The following is a 13167-nucleotide window of genomic DNA, read 5'->3' as shown; positions in this document are numbered from 1 at the left end:
CTCTTCTTTGTATAATCTTAATACTGTCTTCTACTTTACAAATTCTGTCTTCTGCTGGATTTGCTACTAACTCTGGAATTTCTGTTTGATTCTTTTTATGATCTCTATTTCTCCATTAAACTTCTCACTTTCTTTGTATATTATTTTCCTGCTGTCATTGAGATGCCTTTCTGTGTTTTTTTTTAAACTTTTTTTTTTTTGAGAGCACATACACACATGCGTGAGCAGGGGAGGGGCAGAGGGAGAGGGAGAGAGAGAATCTTAAGAGAGAAAGAGCCCCCCAGCCTCCAAACATGGAGCTCAATCTTAGGACTGTGAAATCATGATCTGAGCTGAAATCAAGAGTCAGATTCTTAACCAACTGAGCCACCCAGGTGCCCCTTTCTGTGTTTTCTTGTAGCTCAGTGAGATTCCTTAAAACAGCTATTTTGAATTCTTTATCAGTTAAATTGCCAATCTCAATTTTTTTTGAGTTATTGGAAAATTATTGTATTTCTTTCATGGTAACATGTTTCCTTGATTTTTCATGTTCCTAAATGTGCTCTCTGCTGTCATTACATTTTTAAAAGTAGTCACCTCGTCCAGGCTTATTGACTGGCTTCCAGAGAGAAATCCCTTCTGTCAGCCCTGCTAGGGTTTCTTAAGTTTTTTCAGACCATTTCTGTGGGTATGCCTGTTCCATACCTTTTGCTCTCTTTTGTGGGAGAATTCTTAAGCCTTGTTTCTGTGTTATAAAGACAGGCTGGTTGCTCAAGGCCTCCTTTTTGTTTTCCTTATGGCAGTGTTGACTGCCCAACTTTATGGTTTCTTCCAGGTCTGCTTTTTGTGGGTGTCCACTGTCTGTCAAAGCTCACTCTTGTTGTGGTTGGGAGCATGCACAGGGAGCCAGACAGCGTGGAGTTTGTGTGGGTGAGACACATGAAGTGCTGGAGGTGCCTGTGGGTCAGGTGTGGGGGATCCACAGGTGAGGTATTTTCAGCAGCTGATGTGTGGGCCTCCTGATTGAGTCCTTGACACACTTAGCAGTCACAATCCTTTTATACATTTAGTTCTGAGCCTTGGCTGCCGTTCTCTCAGCCGTTCTCTGCCCTCTGGTCATGCAGCTTATGACTCAGTTCTCTGGATAAGACAGGAGAGAAATTGGTCTTTTTGACAGTATCCTGCATACCTAAAGAAGCTGGGTACTTACATGCTCTCACTCTTTCCCATGCAAGAAATCCCGGGATGAAAAGGGCTCTCTTGACAATGAAGTATGGCTGTCCTGAAGGAGTGGTGCAGTAAAGTCAAAATGTTCCTTTTGCCCTCTACAATGTATCCAATATCAGATTTTGTTGTTCCAACAGTGTGCTTGGAACTACTTCCATGGACTCCTGGGCTCAACAAAACGTCTCTCATCTGGATGATCACCAACTTGGTTGTCCTTGTGTGGGGCAGGGGAAGGGGAGATGGTAAAAAAAGAAAAAAAGAAACAAAACCCCTGCAATGTTGATGTCATCACTGTGATCCTCCTTCTCTCTTGCCAAATATTTTACAGGAAATGTCACTTATTGTTTTTAGTTCTCTGATATATCTAATTATATCAAAGTGCTTTTTAGAAAGCTTTCTCCCTTCTCATTGAGAAAGGTTTTCTTTTCTCAAATGCTACAAAGCATTTTAATGCAGTAGTGCTTTTAGTATTTGCAAATATAGATGTACAAAAGCTCTTCTTCCTTTTCCTGTGTAAATTAGAATAATTAGCAGTACAGCCTTCACTATTTTTTACCTGCTATAGAGGGTGGCACACACAGTTTTTGTCAGAAGGATAGAGTTTCTTATTCTCAGCATCTTCCTTAATTTTGTCCTTTATCCAAATGCTGTTTTAGTTGGGACCAGAATACTCATTTTTGTATTTGATATGTAATCTAATTTAGAAGGATGCATCCATAAGGATATCTTTGACAATCTGAACTATAGGCATAAACCATTGGTTTCCCCTCACTAATTCAGTTAAAGTTTATTAGATTTTTTTTTTTTTACAAATCCTACTGATTTTAAAAGTAACGTGCTGTTGCAGAACACTTTCATTTAAACAAATAAGTATAAGCTTTATATTATTTAATCATTGGCTAGAATTAAACTGAAGCCACAGGCTGAGAGGCTTAGCAAGAGGTTGTAATTGAGAAAATAAAATACTGTTGACATTATTTATTTCAAGCCATAATTCTAAACTAGTCATTAACATTTGTCAAATATGAGCAAAAGCTGGGGGGGATCAAGTCACTAAAGATAAAAACCTTAGTGCATGTTAGAGTAATGGCCCCATAATGTCAAATTTATATTTATTCTTCATCTTATTTTCATGAAAGTATCAAGACTAGATTGTATGAAAATATTTTGGTACATCTTGGTATTAAATACTGAATATAATTTTGGATGCAGGTGGTATAGAAGACTAGCTATCCTAATGACCTAATTCTAACTAAAATGCTACATTTAAAAAATGCATTTTATTTTTTTTAAATTTTTAACATTTATTTTTGAGAGACAGAGAGACAGAGCATGAGTGGGGGAGGGGCGGAGAGAGAGGGAGACACAGAACCTGAAACAGGCTCCAAGCTCTGAGCTGTCAGCACAGAGCCCAATGCTGGGCTTGAACTCACAAACCGCGACATCATGACCTGAGGTGAAGTCAGACGCTTAACCGACTGAGCCACCCAGGTGCCCCTAAAAATGCATCTTAAAAACTATTGCTGAGATGGCATAAAATATACTCAGGAAAGCAACACAAACAAAAAAAGAAGAAGTAAAAGCATTTAACTTGCAGATTTCTGCTAAAAATGTGTGTGTGTGTGTGTGTGTGTATGTGTGTGTGTGTGTGTGTGTGTTGTACATAATTTTATAAAGTGGATTTATAATGTGGGAGGTGGGGGAGAAGACAAGGTGGGTAATTTCACAATAAAGGGAAATAAAAAAGAGGGCATAATCAAGTATTTTGGAAAGTACTGGTATAGAACATCATTATTATATATGGCTTATGGTGGCAGATGTGAAAGCTGGGAAAGAAGGGAATGGGATTATAACAGCACAGAGTAGGAACCATTAGAATGACTTTTTAAAAAAATATATATTAGTTATACATACTTTCTGAATGCTTAAAACATTTCATAAAAAGTAAAATGAAAAATCATGCTACAAAAAGTATTCCAGGTAATTAGTTATTTTACATTGTTATATCTTTTACCTTGAGTGTCAAAGGTTGAAAAACTGATCCTGTTTGTAGAGAATTTACGTGGTGCGATGTGACTGTTAAAAAAATCTTCTTGATGTTGTGTGGACATGTATCTGTTTTTGAGTAAATTCACACCTAAAATAAAATGAAAAAAAATTTCACAAAGACATTGCAAATATTTGCATACTACTCCCTAGTCTCCATGTATTAGTTTTTATTTTTGCATTTGTAATTTTTCTTTTCATATTTTTAAATGTTTATTTATTTATTTTGAGAGAGGGACAGGGATAGAGAGAGAACAAGTGGGGGAGTGCAGAGAGAGGGAGAGAGAGAATCCCAAGCTGGCTTCTACATGGGGCTGGATCTCATGACCCTGAGATCGTGACCTTAGCCAAAATCAAGAGTCAGACACTTAACTGACTGAACCACCCAGGGGTCCCTTCTTTTCATATCTGAGTGGTCACTTGTCTATCATTCTAATTTCTATAAACTACTTTTTCATTTTCCCTCCCTTTTTTTGTTCTGTACTTTTAGGTAACATCTTCTTTAATCTTGACCTTTAACCCAAACTCATTTTACCTTAAACATGAATATTCATTTCTATATTTGAGCTATAGTCTTGTTTTAACTCCTTTCCTCTTAGCAATTTCTTCCAAATTTTGCTTAGAACATTTAATTATAAATTCACAATTAGTAAATAAGCATAGATTAATTAGCTAAGTAAATTTTGTTCTTAAAGGATATGGTATTTTAAATTGACTAAATGTAGGTAAGAGTACTTCATTGCTTTGCCAAAGGTTATTATTTAAAATTGACAAGGACTCCTAATAATAAGGAACATTGAAGCAAATAGTAACTGAAAGTACCAAAACAAAAATAGTCTGAAAATTAAAGACAGAAAAATTACTCTTCATACTTTATCAAATTTGCTAGAGTAAAACACGAAACAAATTTAACTGCTTGATTCAAACAGTTTCATTTTTATAATGCCTTAGTCATAAGCTGTTTGAGTTAGTAATTTTTATTTGTGGGGTGCCTGGGTGGCTCAGTGACTTGAGCATCTGACTTCAGCTCAGGTCATGATTTCAGGTTCATGAGTTTGAACCCTGAATTGGGTTTGCTGCTGTCAGTGCAGAGCCTGCTTTAGATCTGTTCCCCGCAGCCCCCCCCCCCCAAAGTCTCTGCCCTTCCCCCGCTCATGCTCTCTCTCTCTCTCTCTCTCTCTTAAAAACAAAAATAAAACATTAAAAAAATTTATTTGCTTCATTTTTTAAATTTTATTTTAATTCCAATTAGTTTCCATACAATGTTATGTTACTTTCAAGTATACAATAAATATAGTGATTCGACAATTCCATATACCACCCAGTGCTCATCACAAGTGCCTCATTAATTCCCATCATCTATTTCACCCATCCCCCACCTACTTCCCCTCTGGTAACTATCAGTTTGTTCCCTGTAGTTAAGAGTCTATTTCTTGGTTTGTCTTTCTCTTTCTCTTTTTTTCCATTGCTCATTTGTTTTGTTTCTTACATTCCACATATGAGTTGAATCACATGGTTTTTGTCTTTCTCTGACCGACTTTTTCCACTTAGCATTATATTCTCTAGCTCCATCCATCTCATGGCATATGGAACTCAAAATGGATTAAAAACTTAAATGTGAGGGCTGAAACCACAAATATCCTAGAAGAGAGCTCAGGAAGTAATGTTTCTGACATTGGCTGAGGCAACATTTTTCTAGGTATGTCTCCTGAGTCAAGGGAGAGCAAAAATAAACTATTGTAACTATATCAAAATAAAATTCTTCTGCACAGCAAAAACAAACAAACAAACAAAAACAAAAAAAAAATCAACAAATTAAAGGCAATATACTGAGTGGGAGAAGATATTTGACTATTTTAACTAGTTCTTTTTCAGAAATAAATGTGTGATATAATGAAATAAATAAAGCATTCAAAAGCAAAGTTTCAGAAATCTTGCCTTAATCTTAAATTTCACCAAGAACACATATTTTGGTGCTTATATTTGAGATTCAACTATTTCCAAATGCTATATTTCAGCATTGTTTCTGCAAAAGTCATGACTACAATATTTCTTGCACCAGAGAGAAACGTATCTAATAGTGTTACTCCAGGATTAGAAGCAGTAGTGTAATCTGCGAGTAGACAACTACTCTAAATAGAGATGTAAGTTCACATACCAACTTAATTATGTACAGGGAATTGCTAACCAATGAAGTAACTGTTATAATCCTCTCATAACACTCATCAACTAGCTCTTACTGTTTTTTCCAGTTTAAAGCAACTGTCCTTTCCAAACCAGCAACAGAAAGTGAGTAGACTAGCAGTGAGAAATACTACACTGAGTATATTCTAAGGTCACTAAAGCACTGGATATTATGGTTTACTTTCTAAGTGAATGAGTTTTAAAATTAATAATATCTAGCTGATTTTCTATTGATAGCAAATACTAAAGTTTAATTAATTATAAGAGGGAATTCATGAAGATTTTTATCCATGTAATAATATATACTTACTGTTGTCATTAATGATCCATACAAAATAAAATCCAAAAAAAAGACATAAACTATAAATATTAGACTTGAAAAATACTTGTCACCAGGGTGACTTTTATGTTGTGTCTTGATTTTATCAATTATTTTTTCTCTTCCAACATTATATGTCAAGTGTCCTACATCAGTCTCTATAGACAAAAAAAAAAAAATATCCCCAAACACTTTAAAAGGTAAACATTAATGTGTGGTTGTTTGTGTGTGTGGTATGAATTTAATTAGCATTTGTTATTATAGTAAAAGAGAAAAACACAATGTCTGAATTGTACAATCAAAAATTTCATAGAATTTGCATGGCTAAAGCAATTATATAAGCCTCATTATAATGAAATGTTTAGGGATTTGATCAAGAAAAAAATCAGGATGATGAAAACCTGATAAAACTGAGGCACAACTGACACTGAATAATCCCTTAATGAGTGCTTTTTCTACACAAGGCTATCTTTTTTAAAAAACTATTTTTAATTTTTCTTTTTTAGAAAAGAGAGAGAGCATGTGAAAGGGGGAGAGGGGCAGAGGGAGGGGAGAGAGAGAGAGAGAGAGAGAGAGAGAGAGAGAGAGAGAGAGAATCTTAAGTAAGCTCCATGCTCAGCGCAGACCCCAACACGGGGCTAGATCCCATGACCCTGCGTTCATGACCTGAGCTGAAATCAAATATCAGATGCTGCACTGACTGAGCCACCTAGGCACCCCTACAATGTGATCTTTTTATAAAAACTTAAATCATTTTGAGGAGTTAATGTTAATATTATAACTTCCAAGTTTACACTAAAAGGACATTCATGCTGTAGGAGTATACAAATGAGATGGAATATGACATTTTTGTTCATAGTTCAAGTTATAAACCATAGTCCCACATCAGAAAAAGTTACTATGAGGGAGAAATTCTTTGACTCTCTCAAGACTATTTTATGCCATTTTTAGGTTATATAATTGTAAACTAAGTAGGCATCAGTGATGTAGAAGAATAAGATATTCTGTGGTCTAAAAAAAGTGTCTATCAGTTCCCCTTATGCATATACCTTGTAGCTGGAGAAAGGAATATGAGTAAATTTGCAGTAGTACCTGTATTGAGATTGCATACCATTTCATTTGAGTTTTTTTTAATATATGAAATTTATTGTCAAATTGGTTTCCATACAACACCCAGGGCTCATCCCAAAAGATGCCCTCTTCAATACCCATCACCCACCCTCCCCTCCCTCCCACCCCCCATCAGCCCTCAGTTTGTTCTCAGTTTTTAAGAGTCTCTTATGCTTTGGCTCTCTCCCACTCTAACCTCTTTTTTTTTCCTTCCCCTCCCCCATGGGTTCTGTTAAGTTTCTCAGGATCCACATAAGAGTGAAAACATATGGTATCTTCATTTGAGTTTTTATGGGATTTGAACATTTGCTGGATTTAGAAACTACTAACTAGGTCAAACAAGAGGAAAAACACAAGAAATATATTTAAAAAGAATTTAAATTAAAAAGGAGATAACTAGGATTGGTGATTTGGATCAAATAAAATACCTAATGTTTTGTGAATGAAAGATGGTTATAGGAAAGCAAGTGTCAAAGGTTGGAAACTTATCATAAATCTGACACCATAATAGGGACCTTGCTTTGTTGTAATGACTGAGACCATGAATAATTGTTAAAGGTTGTACTCTGATCTTTGTTGCCCAAATATATATTCACTGCAACATAAGAAGAGGAGGCAACCAGCCTGGGTATCTTTACCAAAAAGAACCACAAAGCATAAGATTGGATAGAACAACTTTCACTACATTTGCGAAAATAAAATGACATACAGCAGTGAGAAATGGGGATATTAGTAGATACATCTGAGGCTTCTTTGGTTGTTTCTGCAATTTGTATAAGAATGAATTGTCCATTTGAACTGGACCAAGAGATTCTTAAATGAGCACGGAGGCATTAAAAGCATTTCATAGTGGATAGGATTAAAAACTGGAGGGGGGGGAAGTATGTCCTAGAGAAATTTATGATCTAGTAAGAATCACAATTTCCCTCCTTCACTATGACCTCTCACTGCTTTAATGCTTTCTGAAAACTCTCCTTCCTGAAGTTCCTAGTGTAGAGTACACACTTATTTTTATTTTTTATTTATTTTTATTTTTAAAAATTTACATCCAAATTAGCATATAGTGAAACAATTATTTCAGGAGTAGATTCCTTAGTGCCCCTTACCCATTTAGCCCATCCTCCCTCCCACAACCCCTCCAGTAACCCTCAGTTTGTTGAGGTTTACTCCATAATTGAGTCTCTTCTGCTTTGAGACTCCATAATTGAGTCTCTTCTGCTTTGTCCCCCTCCCTGTTTTTGTATTATTTTTGTTTCCCTTCCCTTATGTTCATATGTTTTGTCTCCTAAAGTCCTCATATGAGTGAAGTCACACGCTTTCTGTCTTTCTCTGACTGCCTAATTTCTCTTAGCATACTACCCTCCAGTTCCATCCATGTAGTTGCAAATGGCAAGATTTCATTCTTTTTGATTTCCAAATAATATTCTATTGTATACCACATCTTCTTTATCCATTCATCCATCGATGGACATTTGAGCTTTTTCCATACTTTGGCTATTGTTGACAGTGCTGCACAAACCTGGGGGTGCATGTGTCCCTTCAAAACAGCACACCGGTATCCCATGGATAAATGCCTAGTAGTGCAATTGCTGGGTCATAGGGTAGTTCTATTTTTATTTTTTTGAGGAACCTCCATACTGTTTTCCAGAGTGGCTGCACCAGCTTGCATTCCCACCAATTCATTTTTTTTTTCAATATATGAAATTTGTTGTCAAATTGGTTTCCATACAACACCCAGGGCTCATCCCAGAAGGTGCCGTCCCCAATACCCATCACCCACCCTCCCCTCCCTCCCACCCCCCATCAGCCCTCAGTTTGTTCTCAGTTTTTAAGAGTCTCTTATGCTTTGGCTCTCTCCCACTCTAACCTCTTTTGTTTCTTTTTTTTCCTTCCCCTCCCCCATGGGTTTCTGTTAAGTTTCTCAGAATCCACATAAGAGTGAAAACATATGGTATCTGTCTTTCTCTGTATGGCTTATTTCACTTAGCATCACACTCTCCAGTTCCATCCACGTTGCTACAAAGGGCAATATTTTGTTCTTTCTCATTGCTATGTAGTATTCCATTGTGTATATAAACCATAATTTCTTTATCCATTCATCAGTTGATGGACATTTAGGCTCTTTCCATAATTTGGCTATTGTTGAGAGTGCTGCTATAAACATTGGGGTACAAGTGCCCCTATGCATCAGTACTCCTGTCTCCCTTGGGTAAATTCCTAGCAGTGCTATTGCTGGGTCATAGGGTAGGTCTATTTTCAATTTTCTGAAGAACCTCCACACTGTTTTCCAGAGTGGCTGCACCAATTTGCTTTCCCACCAACAGTGCAAGAGGGTTCCTGTTTCTCCACATCCTCTCCAGCATCTATAGTCTCCTGATTTGTTCATTTTGGCCACTCTGACTGGCGTGAGGTGATATCTGAGTGTGGTTTTGATTTGTATTTCCCTGATGAGGAGCGACGTTGAGCATCTTTTCATGTGCCTGTTGGCCACCCGGATGTCTTCTTTAGAGAAGTGTCTATTCATGTTTTCTGCCCATTTCTTCACTGGGTTATTTGTTTTTAGGGTGTGGAGTTTGGTGAGCTCTTTACAGATTTTGGATACTAGCCCTTTGTCTGATATGTCATTTGCAAAGATCTTTTCCCATTCTGTTGGTTGCCTTTTAGGTTTTTTTGGTTGTTTCCTTTGCTGTACAGAAGCATTTTATCTTCATAAGGTCTCAGTAGTTCATTTTTGCTTTTAATTCCCTTGCCTTTGGGGATGTGTCGAGTAAGAGATTGCTACGGCTGAGGTCAGAGAGGTCTTTTCCTGCTTTCTCCTCTAGGGTTTTGATGGTTTCCTGTCTCACATTCAGGTCCTTTATCCATTTTGAATTTATTTTTGTGAATGGTGTGAGAAAGCGGTCTAGTTTCAAACTTCTGCATGTTGCTGTCTAGTTCTCCCAGCACCATTTGTTAAAGAGACTGTCTTTTTTCCATTGGATGTTCTTTCCTGCTTTGTCAAAGATTAGTTGGTCATACGTTTGTGGATCTAGTTCTGGGGTTTCTATTCTATTCCATTGGTCTATGTGTCTGTTTTTGTGCCAATACCATGCTGTCTTGATGGTTACAGCTTTGTAGTAGAGGCTAAAGTCTGGGATTGTGATGCCTCCTGCTTTGGTCTTCTTCAAAATTACTTTGACTATTCGGGGCCTTTTGTGGCCTTTTAGGATTGCTTGTTCTAGTTTAGAGAAGAATGCTGGTGCAATTTTGATTGGGATTGCATTGAATGTGTAGATAGCTTTGGGTAGTATTGACATTTTGACAATATTTATTCTTCCAATCCATGAGCACGGAATGTTTTTCCATTTCTTTGTATCTTCTTCAATTTCCTTCATAAGCTTTCTATAGTTTTCAGCATACAGATCTTTTACATCTTTGGTTAGATTTATCCCTAGGTATTTTATGTTTCTTGGTGCAATTGTGAATGGGATCAGTTTCTTTATTTGTCTATCTGTTGCTTCATTATTAGTGTATAAGAATGCGACTGATATCTGTATATTGATTTTGTATCCTGCAACTTTGCTGAATTCATGTATCAGGTCTAGCAGACTTCTGGTGGAGTCTATCGGATTTTCCATGCATAATATCATGTCATCTGCAAAAAGTGAAAGCTTGACATCATCTTTGCCAATTTTGATGCCTTTGATTTCCTTTTGTTGTCTGATTCCTGATGCTAGAACTTCCAACACTATATTAAACAACAGCGGTGAGAGTGGGCATCCCTGTCGTGTTCCTGATCTCAGGGAAAAAGCTCTCAGTTTTTCCCCATTGAGGATGATGTTAGTTGTGGGCTTTTCATAAATGTCTTTTATGATCTTTAAGTATGTTCCTTCTATCCCGACTTTCTGAAGGGTTTTTATTAAGAAAGTTGCTGAATTTTGTCAAATGCCTTTTCTGCATTGATTGACAGGATCATATGGTTCTTATCTTTTCTTTTATTAATGTGATGTATCATGTTGATTGATTTGCGAATGTTCGACCAGCCCTGCATCCCAGGAATGAATCCCACTTGATCATGGTGAATACTTCTTTTTATAGGCTGTTGAATTCGATTTGCTAGTATCTTATTGAGAATTTTTGCATCCATTTCATCAGGGATATTGGCCTGAAGTTCTCTTTGTTTACTGGGTCTCTGTCTGGTTTAGGAATCAAAGTAATACTGGCTTCATAGAATGAGTCTGGAAGTTTTCCTTCCCTTTCTATTTGTTGGAGTAGCTTGAGAAGGATGGGTATTATCTCTGCTTTAAACGTCTGGTAGAACTCCCCTGGGAAGCCATCTGGTCCTGGACTCTTATTTGTTGGGAGATTTTTGATAACCGATTCAATTTCTTCGCTGATTATGGGTCTGTTCAAGCTTTCTATTTCCTCCTGATTGAGTTTTGGAAGGGTGTGGGTGTTTAGGAATTTGTCCATTTCTTCCAGGTTGTCCAGTTTGTTGGCATATAATTTTTCATTGTTCCCTGATAATTGCTTGTATCTCTGAGGGATTGGTTGTAATAATTCCATTTTCATTCATGATTTTATCTATTTGGGTTATCTCACTTTTCTTTTTGAGAAGCCTGGCTGGGGGTTTGTCAATTTTGTTTATTTTTTCAAAAAACCAACTCTTGGTTTCGTTGATCTGTTCTACCGTTTTTTTAGATTCTATAGTGTTTATTTCTGCTCTGACCTTTATTATGCCTCTTCTTCTGCTGGATTTAGGCTGTCTTTGCTGTTCTGCTTCTATTTCCTTTAGGTGTGCTGTTAGATTTTGTATTTGGGATTTTTCTTGTTTCTTGAGATAGGCCTGGATTGCAATGTATTTTCCTCTCAGGACTGCCTTCACTGCATCCCAAAGTGTTTGGATTGTTGTATTTTCATTTTCGTTTGTTTCCATATATTTTTTTAATTTCTTCTCTAATTGCCTGGTTGACCCACTCATTCTTTAGTAGGGTGTTCTTTAACCTCCATCCTTTTGGAGGTTTTTCAGACTTTTTCCTGTGGTTGATTTCAAGCTTCATAGCATTGTGGTCTGAAAGTATGCATGGTATGATCTCAATTCTTGTATACTTATGAAGGGCTGTTTTGTGACCCAGTATGTGATCTATCTTGGAGAATGTTCCATGTGCACTTGAGAAGAAAGTGTATTCTGTTGCTTTGGGATGCAGAGTTCTAAATATATCTGTCAAGTCCATCTGATCCAATGTATCATTCAGGGCCCTTGTTTCTTTATTGACCGTGTGTCTAGATGATCTATCCATTTCTGTAAGGGGAGTGTTAAAGTCCCCTGCAATTACCACATTCTTATCAATAAGGTGGCTTATGTTTATGAGTAATTGTTTTATATATTGGGGGCTCCCATATTTGGCACATAGACATTTATAATTGTTAGCTCTTCCTGATGGATAGACCCTGTAATTATTATATAATACCCTTCTTCATCTCTTGTTACAGCCTTTAATTTAAAGTCTAGTTTGTCTGATATAAGTATGGCTACTCCAGCTTTCTTTTGGCTTCCAGTAGCATGATAAATAGTTCTCCATCCCCTCACTCTAAATCTGAAGGTGTTCTCATGTCTAAAATGAGTCTCTTGTAGACAGCAAATAGATGGGTCTTGTTTTTTTATCCATTATGATACCCTATATCTTTTGGTTGGTGCATTTAGTCCATTTACATTCAGTGTTATTATAGAAAGATATGAGTTTAGAGTCATTGTGATGTCTGTATGTTTTATGCTTGTAGCGATGTCTCTGGTACTTTGTCTCACAGGATCCCCCTTAGGATCTCTTGTAGGGCTGGTTTAGTGGTGACGAATTCCTTCAGTTTTTGTTTGTTTGGGAAGACCTTTATCTCTCCTTCTATTCTCAATGACAGACTTGCTGGATAAAGGATTCTCAGCTGCATATTTTTTTTCTGTTCATCACATTGAAGATTTCCTGCCATTCTTTTCTGGCCTGCCAAGTTTAAGAGAGATTGGTCACGAGTCTTTTAGGTCTCCCTTTACATGTTAGGGCATGTTTATCCCTCGCTGCTTTCAGAATTTTCTCTTTATCCTTGTATTTTGCCAGTTTCACTATGATATGTCGTGCAGAAGATCGATTCAAGTTACGTCTGAAGGGAGTTCTCTGTGCCTCCTGGATTTCAATGCCTTTTTCCTTCCCAGTTCAGGGAAGTTCTCAGCTATTATTTCTTCTTTTTTTTTAAAAAAATTTTTTTATTTTAATTTTTTTTTAATTTTTTTTCAATATATGAAATTTATTGTCAAATTGGTTTCCATACAACAC

The 13167-nt window shown here is 36.7% G+C and overlaps 1 protein-coding gene across 3 annotated transcripts in view; it reads right to left on the bottom strand.

The window, feature by feature from the left end:
• LOC132694958 (uncharacterized) overlaps positions 1–13167 on the bottom strand; it is a 232996-nt gene that overhangs the window by 14793 nt on the left and 205036 nt on the right. For all 3 annotated transcript variants that reach the window (XM_060659011.3, XM_060659013.3, XM_060659014.3), the window contains one exon: positions 3221–3343. In XM_060659011.3, the coding sequence (XP_060514994.2) occupies positions 3221–3343 (123 nt within the window). The remainder of the gene's footprint in view (positions 1–3220; positions 3344–13167) is intronic.

This window comes from Panthera onca, chromosome B4 (assembly GCF_046562875.1).
Source record: "Panthera onca isolate mPanOnc1 chromosome B4, mPanOnc1 haplotype 2, whole genome shotgun sequence".
NCBI lineage: Eukaryota > Metazoa > Chordata > Mammalia > Carnivora > Felidae > Panthera > Panthera onca.
This window is presented reverse-complemented; position numbering and strand designations above follow the sequence as displayed.